This window comes from Pezoporus wallicus, unplaced genomic scaffold (assembly GCF_028554395.1).
Source record: "Pezoporus wallicus isolate ANWC-B61680 ecotype Strahan unplaced genomic scaffold, APGP_CSIRO_Pwel_v1 contig_4710, whole genome shotgun sequence".
NCBI classification, from domain to species: Eukaryota; Metazoa; Chordata; class Aves; order Psittaciformes; family Psittacidae; genus Pezoporus; species Pezoporus wallicus.
In genome coordinates, this window is record NW_026640647.1 from 5,021,429 (window position 1) to 5,038,946 (window position 17,518).

Consider the following 17,518-nt stretch of genomic DNA (forward strand, 5'->3'; position numbering starts at 1 on the left):
TGAAAGTCTAGCACAACAACATCAATGCCTAAACAGAAAGAACAGTGTCAATAGCCAGTATTTCTGTCACTCCCAAGTCATCCTTATTTTAGAACAAAAGGTAAAAGGTTTCTTCATTCAGCCTGGTTTTAATGCTTTGTGATCAGTTCTGGGGAGGATGAGGACTCAAACATGCAGGATCCCCTAGCAATTTGTAAGGAGGTTTCTATGACAAATCCCCCCTATTTTACCCTCTAAAACCAAAAAACCTGTGTGAATTCTGTATCACATTTTAACGAGTGATTAAGCATCTTGTCAAGTGTCAAAATTTAAATTGCTTTAAGGAATTCTATCAGAATGCAAAGATATTCCACTCTAAATTGCTCTACATTTTATCAACTGTAAAACACTGGGAGCTCACAACCAAGTAATTGGTTAATAAAACTTGATCTCATCACTGCTTATCATGCACAAGCTAAAATACAGGGCAAGGTTTTACTGTACAGACACAAGAGTTTACTATACATCTATTCCCATCAACAGCTCCTCACAGGACTAGCTTAGTAATTCTTTATGATAGGAGGGGTAACTTTTGGACCCATTTTAAAGTCATTTGGTCCCTCGGCTACTACTTTTGGTAAAATCCGAAAAACACAGTGAGGAAGAAAAAAAAAAAAAAATAAAAGAAGAAATCAGGGGAAGAGGGTAGACCAGAGAAAAGTAAATACAAGAATGGCAGAAAAAAAAGTTTGGTTTTTTTTTCATTAAATACAGACAAATCATATGGGACAGATTTTTACTAAATCCATTTCTGGAAGCTGTAAGGTACCCTTAAGAAAGCTTGCTTCTGAAATTTTAACGTCACAGGCCCTGACGCTTGCCAAACTTACTAGGCAAGTTAAGTGAAATAGCTAGCTGCTATGTTTCAAAATGTTGTTCCAAGATGAGTTTAATCTTAAATAAAATGTCATAATGACTATGTGGAAATCCTCATACATATCAGTCTTGCAAAATCCACTTACTGCTTGTTTTCAGGAACTACTGAAGAACTGAGTTGCTCACAGCTCTCCATCACTTGCCACTACTGCACAAGAGGTGAGTGTTTTGGCTCTTCAGCTGGTCACAACATGCAAATTTTGACAGACTGATAACACTCACGCACTAACACAACACCCATGTCATAATCTGTCACTCTGAATCACCTACAGAAAAGCTTTCCACATCAAAGTTTATCTGAGTGCAGTGAGAAAACAAACTAAAAAATAACGAAGAGATTAAGGCCCATACGCTAGAAACAAACAGCATTTAAAATACTGAAGGAAAATATAAAATATTTAACAATCTTATATAAAACAAAAAATGCAATGCAAGTACAGAGGATCTGGCTTCTTCGCTTACCATGCTTGGAAAGAAGTGATATTTTGCAACTTTAGTCCTGCAATTATCCTAAACAAGAAATTTAAATAAATAAATAAAAAGGAGCATGTTTACTCTTCTGATGCAAACTATTCCTATGAAGTGAACGGTTGTTACAAATGACACCTAGCTAATGGCTTTAGTGCTATATTGAATATGCCAAGGTAGCAATATCTTTGGCAATGAGAGAACTGTAGAATTTAAGAATCAGATTATTAAATTTACTAACATCAGAACCATCTTTGTTTTGTGTGCAGTACATACATTTCATCCAAACACATTCCATTATATTTTCCCACACCTCCTCCAGGATTATGAGTACAGCACCCAGTCTTCTTGATTTTTGTGATTTTACTCAAAAAGCTATTCTTGGTTCTCACTGAATCTTCAAATGAATTAAAATTTGTAAGCCAAGATGAACAAAAAATTCTGGTTTGTGACCAAAGTTAAAATGCTGAACGATTAAAAGAGATAGCCATTGGTTCACAATAAAATAGGACAAGTTTAAACTCTTAGGTTAAAATACAGCCATAGCATAGAATTATCTATTTCAAAATTTTTTTTCTTCAAAATATAATTCTCTGAACATGTTATACATTAAATATTGAGGAAAATTTCTGTGGAGCTAAAATTTTCCAAGAACACTAATAATCTTCATTAAAGAAGTAAAATAAGCCACACAGCATCTGGAGACAAAAAAGGGGTTAGAGTTGGGGTCACCTTACTACAGCGTAGTTTTACCACCATTAATATGCAGGTTTCCCCTTTAATCTTGAAAAATATGCTCATATTTACATACAGTATACACACAGTTGAGGCAATTGATTGTCAACACGTGACAAATGTATGTACCTACCCACACACAAGTAAACCTCACATGGTGAGAAAAAACCCTGTCCCAGTAAACTCCAGTATTCGTAAGTAGTGCAAATAAATGTTTCATCAGAAAGAATTTTCCTCACTATTTTGATGTTAAAACGGGTAATTTTAATTATGTTAAAGCTAGCAGGAGTATGTTGGAAATGTAGCGTTTAAGACCAACACACTTGCAAACTACAAATACTAGATTCTAATGCTTACTGGCTGCAGCATGATGTTCAGCATTGCACAATGACATATGCTGTTAATAAACTTTTCCAAATTCACATCAGAAAGGGTGTTCAAAGAAATTTGCATTTAAAATGGACAGTGACATACAAAGTCCCCAAATGAAAACTAAATGCATAATACAGCAATTTAAACTGTCATCTTGCAACATTCATTTTAACAGGCATTTTTAACTTCATCACTTTGCTGCCCGCAGGATGAAAAAATGGTGCATTATTCATCCAAAAAGCTGCTCACAATAAGCCCCTGAAAAGGATAATCAAGATGGATTTATCAATCCCAACATTTCATATTTTCTTAAAATTATAAAGCTCAAGAAAAAATATGTTGCAAAATGGCAGCACAATATGATGTGGTAAAAAGTGTACCAAAGAATAATTCATTGATCCCTACTTACATGCATATACACATCCAATTATAGTACCCACACTTCCCCACATGTATATGCCTGCATGTGCACATACACTGAGAAAAATCATACTGTTCTGCTTTCTAACTTTCTATTAATGCTGCAGTTGCACTAAAACGCTGCAGAAATCTAAATCTAGTGCCTCATGTCAAGTACCAAATGTTCTAAACAAGACACAGCAGAGTGAATTCAGGATAGAGATTTAAGTCTAAATATTTGTCACAGCTGTCAGAAAATTTAAGTGTGTTTTGTACTCTGTTTAGTACTTAGCATATATAAACAGAAAGCCAGCAGATTACTCCCTCAACCCATATCCCAGATATTTCTGATTTTATTTCTGCCACAGTACTTTGAAATGTACTGAACTTCAGCACGTAAGTTTTGCCTTGATCTTAATGCACCTTGGCATAGTTTGAGACACTTCTAGAAGCACTAACGATAAACATGATAGGCAGCACTAGCAAATCCTGTTACTACAGCTGGTTTGTAGATACTAGTGATGAGTAATTTTCTAAGATTTTTGAACAGCACTTGTCTGAAAAATGACAAAACAAGCTCCCACAACTGAATCATAGCACTAAAAGGGTAATTTTCAGAAGTTGTAGATGTAGGAATTTTTTTTCTTTTTTACACAGGGATAAATTTGAACTCTTTAAAAAACCTTATACAGAACTGGTTTATATACAGGACAACAAACCAAAATACAATGGACAAAATAACAAGAGGCACATCATCAAAATCAGAACTGTAGAAGTATTTCAAAAGGTAGTTTAAGTTTTGAGCAATTTGAATTTATGCACGCATGCACGCACATTTGACTTCGCTATCTGAAGTCACCGAGTTGTCTCACTTTCCTGAAACAGGTTAATAGTGTGGGATCCCACAAACAAGAATATTTTTAACAAGTTGTAAAATCTGGCCCAACGCCATTTTTTTTAAGTGTCTAAAACTTATGAAGGAATGCTTCTAATAGCAAATGTAGAAAGTAGAGAACCTTGCTAATGAACAGCTCTATGCTTTAAAATAACTATTAAAAAATTAGCTGACACTCTTGAACTCTCTTTTTCTAAAAGACTTCAGCAAATTATTTGGTCCTTCTTAATCTACAGTGATAACTCTTCAACAGAATTTCCTTTATGATGGTCTTTACAAAATATAAACCTTGTACAGCCATGACTTACCAACTGTCTCCACTTGTAAAACTTTATAAAATAAAGAACAGTTCAATCATATATAGCTTTTGACATTTTATCGCAACTCTGCCTTAGTTCCATCTGTGGTGGTCCTTCAAGATTAATTTAGAAATTGCAAGATTTCTGATGATGATTCTATTTACTTTTTAAATGAATTTCTGCGTGTCTAGATGCCATTTAATTCACTATAGAATGTAAGATATGAAGACTAGACTGCTAAAGTGATTTGTCAAACCACAAAAGAAACCTTCAAATATTTAAATGAATTTTAATGTAAATTTGAAAAAAAATTTCTCCTTGAAATAAATTCAAAAGCAAGAAACCACCCAAACCTAAAACCATCTACCACCAATGCAACATCATATCATTGTCCTGAATTTCTCAAAGACTATCAAATATAGCCTACTATTTATAATTGCTTCTGGTTATCCTTCACAGTGACAGTGAAACCAAAGTGCCCATGTAAAGATCATAACTCTTTCCTGTGGGTTTACAATTTGTCAACTTCCAGGATATCATACATATCTGAAGCACAGATGATGAACTTTTCCCTTCTCTAATAATTAAAAAAAAAAAAAAGTTAGAGATGGAGAGAAAATAACAAACATTCTCCTGTGTAACCAGAAATGTGCTTCTAAGCAGTGTTCTTTAGCATAACTGCCAGCCAGTGCCCATACACCAGCCATATACATTCAAGGCTTGGCTCAGTGGCACGAGTTCTGAATTTTCTGGAGTAGGGCCAATCCACTACAATAAGTTAAAAAACCACAATGGGTTATATATACCAAGGCAATGAAGCGTGATCCTTCTGGGGAAAAAAAGGACTGTCAGTACCCCTTTGCACAAATGGTGTTTCTAGAAAAGCATTTCACATTGAAGCTTCAGTATTTCTATCAAACTATTGTCTCCATCCCTGAGACAGACCCTTAAGAGTATGGTCTGTCTGGACTGCAGGATTCTTCAAATGACTCCATGACTGAATTCAGGGACACTGAGAAAGCAGCTGTGTGAGGGGCCAGGGGTGTCCAACAGCCATGATACCACAGAAAGCAGCCTGAGAAATACTCTTTACCCGAATACACCTTTCAATTCAGTGATCAGCACCTCACAAGAACAACAACAACAAAAACGGAGCAGAGCTAGCCATTAGTTCCTGGGAAAATAGTGTTTCCTTCCCACTTACAAACCAAATTGATTTAACAGCATGGTGGTGTCAAATTTTAGTCTGTATGCAGAATGACCCTGTATCCTGGAGGGGAAGACATGTAACATGACAAATGGCTACAACGCCATTAGAAGTGCATTGTAACCTATATTATCTACTAAGAATCCTCACGCTGAGGGAAACAACCTGTTAATACACATCTCAGTTGCTGAACATCAAAAGCTTCTGGGATGAGAGACTGGGGCAGGCAAGAAACAACTACCCTTACTTTAATGAAAAAAGTGCTGTAGGCAGCCAGGAGCAGCAATGACAATCCCCTCCCCAGAATTGATTGCACAGACTCAGAGAGGTCCAAAGTCACACTAGAATCTCTGAGGCACTCCTGGTTCTGAGAAAGAAAAGTCATGATCCAGTAGTCTTTGCAGTACTGTAGACGGAGAAAACAAACCCGTTTCTAATTCTTAACAAAGCCAAAGCATCATCTCATAGGGATCACATTCACCATTTCCGCCGGTGTCTCCAGTCTCACAGTGTTGAAATGGGACTGATCAGCCTACGATGGATTGCACATCACCCAAGGAGAAAGGAAGGCATGGAAAAAGGCATACAGTACATTATATACTGCTTCACAACCATGTTTACAAGGGGTGGGGGTGGGAAGGGAGGATGAAAGTGAGGGAAGAATTATTGCTGTTTCAGTAATACAGTATGATAGCTAAACCAAATCAAACAAGATCACAACAGTCAGTATTTTCACACTGCGGGATGATGGTTTGTGTTTTGCCTAAGGATGAACTTGCCTGGGGATTAAGGGAAAAGTGGGAGTCCTAATGAAGGGAGTCAAAGTTACACCTGGGATATCAGCTGCATATTGAAACTTGGAGATCGAGACTGCTTGGTTAGGGGAGCTCCTGGGGGAAGGAGATCTTTACCTTCCCCAGCTTGGCCTAATCGGTCCTCCTGTAGGCTGATAGTTGAAAACCGATTGGTGTTGCCAGCTGCTAGATTGGTAACACCCTCTGTACTAGCTCCAACACTGGAGCCTGCTTGACTGCCATTCACGTAGTCAAACGATTTACTGGAAGAAGCACTGGCGGTCCTGATCAGGCTCAAACTGTTAGCTTTTGGCACCACCTGCCCAGCAGGCAGGCTGAGGTGTTTCTTCGTAGGTGTCATTTCAATTATATCTGCACCAAGGTCAGTGGATTGGTGCATGAACTGCTTCCAAGCTACTGGATCTCGAGGGCTCTCATTGGATTTTGCTGCAGAAGAGGTTTCTTTATCCTTAGCAGAATGGCCACTTGCTGTTTTCCTTAAGCTGCCCTTCTGGGATACAGTTGATAGGGGTTTGGTCCCAACTGGCTGGCTGCTGAGTGAAGCTCCTGATGAAAATCCTTCATCAGCATCATTAAGGTTCACGGATTCCTCTCTTCCATTCACACCTTCAGTATCTATTAAGAAAGAAAGAACAACCAAAAAAATCCCAAAACAATCAGAACAAAGAGTAAGCATTCAAGTTACATGAAGACAAAGATGTGCACAGAACGTCCAAACAAACCTCATTTGCTAATCCACCTGGTTTCCACTTGCTTAAAAATTTCTGATTTGCAGCCAATAATTTTCCTGTCATGTCTACCATAATAATGGAATCTAACAGTAAGTAGTCCCTGAGCTTGGTTTGCCTTTCCTCTACATCACTGTTAGCAGTCAGAGCATCTCGTGAACTTTGTCTAGAAATAAAAATTAGGCCCCATTTGGCTAATGCATTTTAGTTTTGTTTGCAGACGCTGGTGCCTATTCCCCTCCTGGATGTGTTTACAAGAAAAAAAAAAAAAATTAGGTTCCTTCCTAGCCAGCAACCACAGTCACAAGGCTTCTGTTGTCTGTAGCTAGCGTATTAAATAACGTGACTATACTTTCTGTTGGAGACTAACCCAATTCCTAGCTCTCCCTCCTCCACAGCTCAATCTTCCATGCTTTTCCAGCAATCCTAGCACAATGCTTCTACCATATTTGCTTTTGTCTCAGCATCTGGATTTTCCAGGGGGAAAAAACACCTCAACAACCAACCATTGTATTAAGAGAAGTGTAATCTCTGAAACATTTCATGTTGTAGAAGAGATACTATGGTTTTGACTGGTATCTCAAAGGAAAAAGAAAAAAAAGGCCTGACAAACTTCTTTCTTAAATCCTTGTTTTCAGGTCTATAATATTATTAGGGCAACTTTTTTTTTTTTTTAAATCTTATTCCAATCCTTCTTCTAAGCTCCAATAAGCTCCAAGTACTCACAGTTATTGTTTCAGTAGAAAACTGAACACCATTCAAATTTCACAACTGGAAATAGAGTTTGAGGTTTTGCTCCACATACCTCGTTTTAGTGAAAAAAAAAAAGCCAAGTTTAACCATGTTAGTAAAACAGGAGACATTCAGGCTACAAGAATTTTGCTTTTCTTTATAAAAAGCTACAGAGCTTGATTATGTGCAAGAAATCTGCAAAGCCTATGGATCTGTCCAAGCTAAAGCCGCTGTACTGCTCTACTAGCAGTTTGCTCAACTCAGCTTGCCACCAAGCAAACATGTTTAAATCTCTTTTGTGGAATGGGGAAAAAGTGGTGGCAAGGATGTAAGAGAATCCAACACTTGAGTGGAAGCTCATCCTTTCACGCTAATTGTTAGCAGAGTGCTAAGAAACATTTTACATTATGGCAAGCTTTCACTGTTATTGCCACCTCTATGTAGCAGAAGCGTAGCCTGATCCAACTTTATATTCTGAACTGTAAATCAAGATAATCCTAAAGGAGGTTTTATTATTCTGTTTTAAACTAACTTACTTCTTTTCAGGAAACAAAAGAAGCTTACAAGACATTTAACCATCTCCAATCAGACAGTTCTCAGGCCTCTCTCAGAACAAAGCAATGTGAGCTTATTATGCAGTTTTTATGTAGTTCTGTTTGACTCATTAGCCTCCCTGAAGCAGAAAGGTAGTTCTGCTGACTACAGTTCATGTTACTGCAGTCTTCCTTCCTTGGTAAAGCCTTAGAAAAGGAAGTTTCTCATGTTTCAAGGGCTATTATTAACATGAAGGTGTGTTACTTACTTTAACTTCCTGTAACTATATCTAAAATATGTTTACTTCCCCCCCCCTCCTGCCAACCCCATTTGGTCAAACTAGGCCTTCATCTTTTCATTGAGACATTAGTATATTTTCTTACATTAGACAGTGACATCTTTTATTCATAATCCACCACATCTCCATCCCCCACCCCAACCTTCCCACACACAATCAAAAATGCTAATAAAAATATGACAGAATTGGAACATACTGAAAGCAAGAGCACTTTTCCAACAAACCAACATTTATGTTTCCTTTCATGCAAAGCTGGATGAAAGCGTGTTTGGTTACAGGCAGCAATAGCAGCAGCTGAAGTCCCCTCTCAAGCCCAAAAAATTTCTCCAGACAATATGCCTAAGGTTTTATTATTACAAGTACACCAGTCATCTTCAAAGTTTACTTTAAAACATTGCTAACAGGATGCTAAACCAGACAATCCTATTCAGGGACAGTGAAGCAGAATAGTCACACTGAAAAAGTGGCTTTTATCCACAGAATTTAAAGACATGACTGAGAGGGGCTGTTACAAACTTTTGAATGCTGCAACTATACAGAGGCCCAAGCAGCTCAGCAGTGCTCAAAAATGAAGAAGGTAGAGAAGACAACATGCAAGAGAATTTCTGTCTAGTCAGGTCCACATACCTACAGAAGTTCTCAGTGGGATTGAAGTAACTCAGCAAACACATACTCTTTTCCCAATACATGTTATTTTTCCTCTAAAAACTGCCCTCAGAAACAATTAAAAAATGTTTGAGTCCTTACTTACTCTGTTAGGAGGGGAAAACAAGATGAAGTAATAAATTTCTCTTCTTCCTCTTCCCCCTTTCCCCCCTCAATAGACCAATAAAACAATTAAAAAAGAAAACAAAACCTAAAACCCTATGTTTCCCAAGCACTCTTCTACAGGTCAGAAGAGAGATGGTGCAACCTGACATAAATCATATGAATTGCACTACGTGTGATTCAGGACTCTCACCGTTCCTATCAGAATAAGTCTGTCCCCAAATAATTCTTTATTGATGCTGTACGTAATTAATCCCGTAGATGAATATACAGCATTCTCCACTGATCCAAAATAGTGCACATAACCACAGCTGCTACCACCCAGAAGCAGAATACCTTGTAAGACATTACTGAGTCAGTCTTGATACCCTCTGCCTTTTTCTATTTATTGGGTCAAAACACTGATCTGAAGAAGGGTTTTATATAGCTTTTTAAAGTAACTTTTACTGTTTATCCTTGCTATACCTGAAGGCTAAAAAGTCACGAGAAATGATTAGTCTCCCATTATGTTGTTTGATATCAAACTGAAATTTATGAGAGGGAATTTGCTAGCTGAATTTTTCTGTGAAATCAGCATCAGTAAAATAATAGACCACTATATATACACACACAATTCTATGCTGATAATCAAACAGAACTTCATTCATTGGTCTTCTCCAGGATGACATCAACTGGCAGAACTCAGTTCTCCCAAGCATGTAATTATACACTGCTAATGTTACAGAAGGGTATTCGATTCACTTCTACTGAAGTAAAGTATGTGGAATGATGCTTATCCAGCAACATGCCAAATCATATAGGTGTCCATCATATAGAAGGCCACATCTTTATCAACTTCTTTCCCACTTCCTGTCTCTCCCAGAAGGTTCTCTGCAGCTGAAGACTTCTCCATATCCTTCAGGGCATGCACATGCAAAGTTTAGTAAAATGGAATAAAACCAAGTGAACAAGAGAATTTAGAAGACAGGACTCATTTACTGAGCATGCTCAAATTAGCTATGCACCAAGGAGTGGATTATAAATTTGCACTAAACACTTATGCAACTATCTTCTACAGAAGCACAATGCCTTTATTGTTTGATAGCAACTCTAAGGGCAAGGATTCTGTGGTAACACTACATTAAATCTCCAAATTCTCCAGATGATTGTTTCCAGAAGAACAAATCTGAAACCTATGTAAGCCATATCTAAATGTGCACATAAATCTCATTTATAATCAACCAGTATGCTTAAAGAGGCTGCAAATAACAAAGGAATGTTCATATGGAAAAGAAGACTTAAGATAGGAGAACACTTGAAAATATGTTTAGTTAAATTTAAAAGAAATTAATTCTCATCTCTGAGGAGAAATCATGATTCAAATTCAGTACTCAAACCCATATCCTTTATGGAGTAAAGATAAGAAAATTAATAGATAAACTCAAGAAAAATAAATTTCTGCCAGCTACTCTGCTATTCTTGACTGCAAAGCAGACAAATGAAGTCCCATAGCATTTGTATGGCCAGCATCATTGAGAATGAAAGCAGTAATTGTTTCTAAAGTCTTTAGAACTATGACAACCTATTTTCTTCTTGAAAACACAAACACTTTTTTGGTACTTGCCTTTCGAGCAACCAGCTCATTCATGTGTATGTATGAATTTTCAATTAAAGGATGACTGGCAAGTAAAAACATCAGCAGTTGTATACATGTCTCAGATAGGCCTGACTTTCAACTGGAACAGGAAGTTTCATTCTTAGAAATTTAAGAATTGTAGATTAACAAGACACTACTACAACTAAGTTGTAGCCAAATCCATTTATACTCTATATTATTTTTCATCTGGTGCATTTTTTTCCTTCTGAATATGAAACATGCTCAGTAATAGAAAGTTTCCAAGCAAACCCAAAGCTCTTGGTTATTACCCATCTTTTTGTTTTTGCCATGCCAAGCAGTCTTTCACCACACAGATGCAAGCCCCAGGCCAGCCCACGTGATAACAAAAGATAGTACCTGACCTGATGTTAGGTATATAGGGGATGCGTGTATTGCAAAGAGAAGCTAATACACCCTGGGATAGCGGAAACACACACTAGAATGGAAAGAAGTTCTGCTTGGGGATAGGGAGCCAGGATCCTCCTCCAGCAACTGCCTCACTGACTTCTGCCTCCTCATCTCTGTCCTACCCTCTGTTGTGGCTGTTGCCAAGGTGGGCTCCGGGAAGCCATGCTCAGGGGTCCTGCGCATCAGCACCTCCCCCTCTTGCTCACGTTTGATCCCTACGTCTGTGGAGCCGTGTTGGATCGGTGAGCCAGGTATGCTTGAGTCAGCCTCGTTTGAGAAGTCAAAGCCATCTGGGATTCAACATATAACATTTTAGTGCTTTTCTATTCCTGTCTTGGTGTTCCAACCCAGGCAGGGAAAATAGAAGATTTATGTGGACAAGGAACAAACAAAACACTATCCATGCTTAGTCAGAAGTTGTGAGAACACCCACAGAAAGGGACAGGTGGACTATACTGCAGACCAGAGACTACCAAATGAATATAATGATAACTACAGTGAAGACAAACATGACCCAGAGTTCTGAGAACAGAATACAGCTACTTGTGTCCTGTACATCGTGATTCAGCTGAAGACCTCAGGTCATCAAATCCTTTTGCATATGATACAGGGGAAAAAAAACAAACAAACAACACCCCAACAAACAAAAAGCAAGCCAAACAAAAACCAGAGTACCACAGGAAAACATGTAATCTTTATATGCAGACTTTACCCTCGGTTTATGTTTAGGTTATTCTACCTTTTACCTTCAGCCATTTATGCAGCTTTTTTTAATCAATGTTTTACAGATGCAGCAACAAAGCTTTATGACAAAATTATTTCAAAGTAAGCTTTTTGCTACACCTACACTGAAGATGGCATCGCATCAAGGTAAATATTGCTATGTATTTATTATTTTTCTCTATACAGTCAGGCATGCTTCGTATGACAAAGTACTCACTGAGGAAAATAAGGACTTATTCCAAGCTATCCACAGCTATTTTATATCATGGCTCCTCACTAAATTGGGCCACATAATGGTAGGATTGTGATGTTCAGCTTTTCCCTCTCCCACTGCCTTCAGCAGCTTTAGGTAGCTGGAACCCTATCAAGGTCTGGATAATACCATTCATTCCCTAAAGTATTTATAATGGGAGGCATTTGAGTTTTAGTGTGGATTAAGGAAAGAACTCAAAATTCTAAGCCAAACTCTAGCCTACAATTTTATGCCGTGTTACATGAAGAAAAAAAAGAAGCCTTATTGAACATTTTCCAGCTTCTCCATTTTCTCACCTACCTCATGCGTTATTGCCAAATCAATAAACAAAACAAACACCCCAGATGTTCATGTTCATGCAGTGCTCTGAAGATGTAAAATACTATACATCGTTATGGAGTATCACTTTTCAAAAACAAACAAAAAAAACCAACCAACTGTTCTGCAAACATCCAAAGAAGCCAAATTACAGTGATGATGATGGGTACAGTATGCTACAGTATTTGCTCTTGGCAGAGAGAGCTCACCTTCTCTTCTCCAGCGATGACGACGGATAGAAGCTGTTGTAATAGCAGTCCGAGAAATCCTCGGCACTGTTGGAGTAACTTCTACTTTCAGTACTTTCTGGCCTTCCTGAGATGCGTCAGGAGCATCAAAGGGCAGTGAGTTCTTCATGGCATTTGCAACCTAAGACAGAAGTAAAATGCTGCACTATTACTGTTCCTGATTGCACTAATGGCAATATTAGATTTCTTGTTGGATACTAAAAGGGGAACAACCAAGAATTGTTAATTATGCCAGATCCCCTCAGATGAATGGCCTCATCCCCAAGATTCAATCATAACGGATAATTACATTGAAAAGCTCACCATAAGCCTATTCCCAAAAATACAGCTGAATTTTCTTTGAGGTGATTTATTTCATTCCTCATTTGCCATCTGTGTTGACAGAAGTAACAATCTACTTAGGAGAGTCTCCATTCAAAAGAGACTGCAAAATGACAAGGAAAATAACATTTATGTTTTATGTCAGGAATATCATAAATGTTAAGTCACAGGCCAAGCCAATGTAAACAACATATGGCCTTGTGTATGGCATGGGGACAGGGCATTTTCTGCTCCCCTTACACCATATTCCCCTGCAAAAAAAAACTAAGCAAGGGGATTAGACTGCAGGTATATGCAAAATTCAAATAAATAAATAAGTAGATTTCAACCTAAGCAATGAGCATCAAATCATTAAAATACATTCAGCTCTATTAGATCAAATTCTTAGGCTATTATAACGTCAGAAGTTTTGTTTTGCAGCTTTGAGGAGGACAAATGACTCTTTTGGCTCTCATGTTTTAACTACTTTAAATCTTCCATAAAATGCCAGTGTGGGATTAAAATTTTTCTCTAAGAAAATGAAAAAGCAACTTTAAGTTTCCTCATTTACAAGTAAATTGTTCAAAAAGTGAACTTATGCACCAGCTCTTGAAAAGCAAGCCAGGTCTCTATGGCATGTGCAGTATTCAACAATAATGAAGTTGCTGCAGACAAAGTAGGATTTAGAACCTAAAAAAAAGTGAAAACACCTTGTTTTTCCAAAATCTTATTGACTTTATACATCCAAGCAGCAATAAAAGTATTAGACACATTTTAAACTTAACATCACATTAACATCATTCATAGATCTCATATGTTTCACAGACATCTGACTTCCTATATGCTCTTTACTCCCCATGTAATGAAGACAGCATATAAAATAAGAGTGTCTGAGACATCTAGACTAAAAATAAAACAACTATGGAAAATGTAACTTGCTAATCTCTATAAAATCCTACCTAGCAACAGCTTCCACTGTAATTTGGGCAGGCTATTCTCTCCACTACAGCTTACAAGCAGTATGAAAAGCAACTTTATGTTGCCTCCTAATAGATTTTCTCTTGTATCACCCCAAAAAAAGAAAACAATTGATTTTGCAAATTGAGAAAACAGAGTTCACTATATGGCAAGAAAAACACATTTATTTAAATACATCTGGTCTACATGTCTTAAATCTGTGTAGTCTACTTACTAGCTCAAGGCATGTAAACCGTATTTTAAGATGCAGATAAAACTATAAATTTGACTGCTTTGTCAACGTAAATGAGATACAATCTCCTTTAGAAAACACATCTTTGCAAAATACTCCATTTTTCTGACAATGCATGCATACATTTTTCTTCCTTTTAGACTATGTTCTTTTTCTTAGAACAGACATTTTTTTGTTTAAAAATTTGTGGGTAGCCGATGAAGTATTATCCACTGTTTATTACAACTAGGCATTTCCTAGTTTTACGCTGTAAGCAACATTTGCATGTGTTTGCGTCAACCCAGTAACAGAATTAATGCACTTTTAAACATCATCACTGTTTTGCTGATATTCTGAGGCTGCCGATGCCTTGGAAACGTTAAGGACATCCAACAAATTCCTTGAACTCCCAAAGCATACATATACCAAATCTGATTAACTAAACAAGTCATTTTTCATTAGCATTCGCACAAACACAAACTGAGAAATGTACTAAACCACTAGAACAGACCCTATTGGCAGAAATTTGTGTTGTGAAGATCTCTGATAACATTTGATAAAAACACTGTACCAATGCATACGGCACGCATGCCATAAATTAAAGATGTTTATTCACATTATAACAAAGTAAAAGTGGCTTTCCTACGAGTCGCAAAAGGCAAACCACTCATCAACCATGAGAAGAAATTAAACCGTGTCAAATAGCAAAACCACACACTGCACAATATTAACTAAATCAAAGACTTTTCACTTCCTGCGAGCTGGAATGGCAGCCATATATCTGATTTTGATCTCCAGATGCTGTTGTGATGCTGTAACTAACCATTAAACATCTCCTCCACTGCCTTCCTGTCTGACTTCTAACCAGCACAAAAGATTACTGCCATCATCACAGAAATGCTCCTTATCATTCTGCCTTCCACTTGTCCAACACTAATTTGCCCTTTGCTAGCCGATTTTCTCAGCCTCGACATCTGTTTGTGAACTGCTCTTCTATTCACACATAGGCCTTTTTCCATGCCATCCTCTTGAACTGGTACAAACTGCATTCATCCTATCCTAGACCACATTAAAGACTTCAGAAAGTCATTTCTGCTTTACTGAACCACAACAGATTAACAGTATACACTGATTTGCCTTCCCATCTTCTACTTGCTAAAGTTACACCTTCTTTTCAACAGGTAACCTTCTCAATAGGCAGAATTAAAATCTACAAGTTAGCAGCAAAAAGCTTCTGCAACAGGATCAGAAAAGTGACAGTACTTCTGCTTGTTGAATCTTTTACAAATTGTACTTCTGGGGACTGAGGAGAACCCTACAGAAATAAAAATCAGCACAACAGAAGAACAATCTAAACCAGTTTGAATGAGTCATGCCTCTTCTCTGACAGAAAAAAAACAAGACTGTTTTCCTTCGGGACGTGGTAACAACTTTCTCACTATGTCTAATCCAGCACTGAAAGGTAGGAAAACAAACATCACAATTCAGACTTGGCAAGCCAAGTCTGCAAGTACTGATGACAAAAGAGGGCTGGTTTCAGGCCAGACATCCACTCTTGCCTATCAGAAAGGAGCTCTAATGAAAATCACATCCAACAAAAGCAGTAAGTACCTCAATAAAATACACTAGATAAAGGTTCTGTCACAACAGGGACTTGCTCACCATGCTTCATGTGTACCAAGCTAAGAAAACCTGTGTGCCTCTGCACTGAAGATGGAGATTTCTATCTGAAGCAAGTGCAGAAATCTTGCTTTCAGAGGAAAAGATTGACTGGAACTGAGCTAGTCCCCAGGTCCAAACGAGCTTGGTTGTACTATTGAGTATTGGTGATTAGGATGCCTAACAACTATGAAACCAATAACCAGTGATGATTAACAGCAATACAAGGGAAAGGCTTTTTCTTGGGAAAAGCATTACTTCCTGCCCTTTCTAGTGCACCTCTGGGTAACAGTGAAAGAAGACCACTCTTACATTATAGCTTTTTAACTCCATTACAGATATTTCATAGCTTTCTGATGCTATTTCAGCACCTGTTCCATTTTTTGGTTTTGTTTTGGGTTTGTTTTTTGTTTTTATAATTCCACAAGCCTAAAACTATTTAAATAAAGAGTACAGATACAGTATATTGTCAAAAATCTTTATCCAAGAGACATACCCAAACACAGAGGCTGTGACAGTTCTCAATGCACTAATGACTAATGGTATTCCCATTTATTGTATATAATTACATAACAGCTTCAGCATAGATACCTAAAAATAATCCTAACAGGTATTTGCCTGAATATTAAATGGACTTCAAAGAATTTGCTGCTGTTAGGAAATCCTAGGCAGAGGCTGAACTGGAAACTTAGCTGGGAAGCTGCACAGATAATATTCTATTTGGTGCCCATAGTTCTATATTTAATATACAGAATTTTATAATGCTGCTAATTTTACACATCTCCTGGAGAATGCAGTGAGGTGAAAGGACTCCAACATTTTAAAATGTCAAATCCCTTGAATATATAGCATGAGGCCAAGGTCATGCAGGTCACTTTTTTATAAAACTGCCAATTTCTTAAAGCTGCTTTTAAAAAATTACAATAAACAAGATAGGAAGCAACGCAGTGATGAGAGTATTAAGAAGAAAACCCTACATTTGTGCATGCACATGGATGCATGAAAAACCTGGTAACTGGGGAAGGGGGAAAAATTGATGTCATGACATCAGCAACACCAGGTAATGGGATAGAGAGGCAATAGCTTTGGAAAAGCTTAAAGACATTCTAAAAGATTCTTACAATTAGAAGTAATCTCTAAGAACAAACCGCTTAGGAAGGAACAATGAGGTCTGAAAATTGTCGTATCATCAAGTTCCAGACCCTCCTACACACCTTTTAAAGGTAGTAGTTCGATTGGGTGGCCCAATTCAGCAGGTTCAGTATTTAAATTAAAGCTTTCAGTCTGATGGAGCGATGAGTCATTTCCAAAAGGAACCAACTATTGTAATAATTCAATGGATACCAAGCATTTAAAATGCAGCAGTGTCAGAAAGCCTGTAGGTACATTTTACAGCCAATATTAACTCATCAAGAGAATAATTTTATGCAATTTATTGCAGAAGAGAAGTATCTCAGATGGCCACATAAAAAGACTTTTCCCAATCCACTCCTTTCTTAGTTATGTAAAAGCAGTAAAATTTTACTGCTGTTATTTCAGAGGAGCACTAAAGTCTTCCAACCACAATTCTGATGCAGCAACTGAGACAATACTCTATTTTACTTTATTCTGCTTAACTT

At 37.5% G+C, this 17,518-nt stretch overlaps 1 protein-coding gene and 1 long non-coding RNA gene across 5 annotated transcripts in view; one reads left to right on the forward strand and one right to left on the reverse strand.

Annotated features, from left to right (window-relative positions):
- LOC130604869 (hyccin 2) overlaps positions 1-17,518 on the reverse strand; it is a 54,460-nt gene that overhangs the window by 19,122 nt on the left and 17,820 nt on the right. For 2 of the 4 annotated variants that reach the window (XM_057419805.1, XM_057419806.1), the window contains exons 10-12: positions 12,713-12,872; positions 11,332-11,499; positions 5,512-6,720 (exon numbers count right to left, since the gene is read on the reverse strand). In XM_057419805.1, the coding sequence (XP_057275788.1) occupies positions 6,116-6,720; positions 11,332-11,499; positions 12,713-12,872 (933 nt within the window). In that variant the 3' untranslated portion in view covers positions 5,512-6,115. Of the gene's footprint in view, positions 1-5,511; positions 6,721-11,331; positions 11,500-12,712; positions 12,873-17,518 lie in introns of those variants that run through there. The other 2 variants (XM_057419808.1, XM_057419809.1) reach the window with 2 other exon arrangements.
- Positions 11,339-12,688, forward strand: LOC130604874 (uncharacterized). Its single transcript, XR_008973545.1, has 3 exons — positions 11,339-11,460; positions 11,998-12,079; positions 12,548-12,688. It is a non-coding gene; the product is annotated as an uncharacterized LOC130604874 (long non-coding RNA).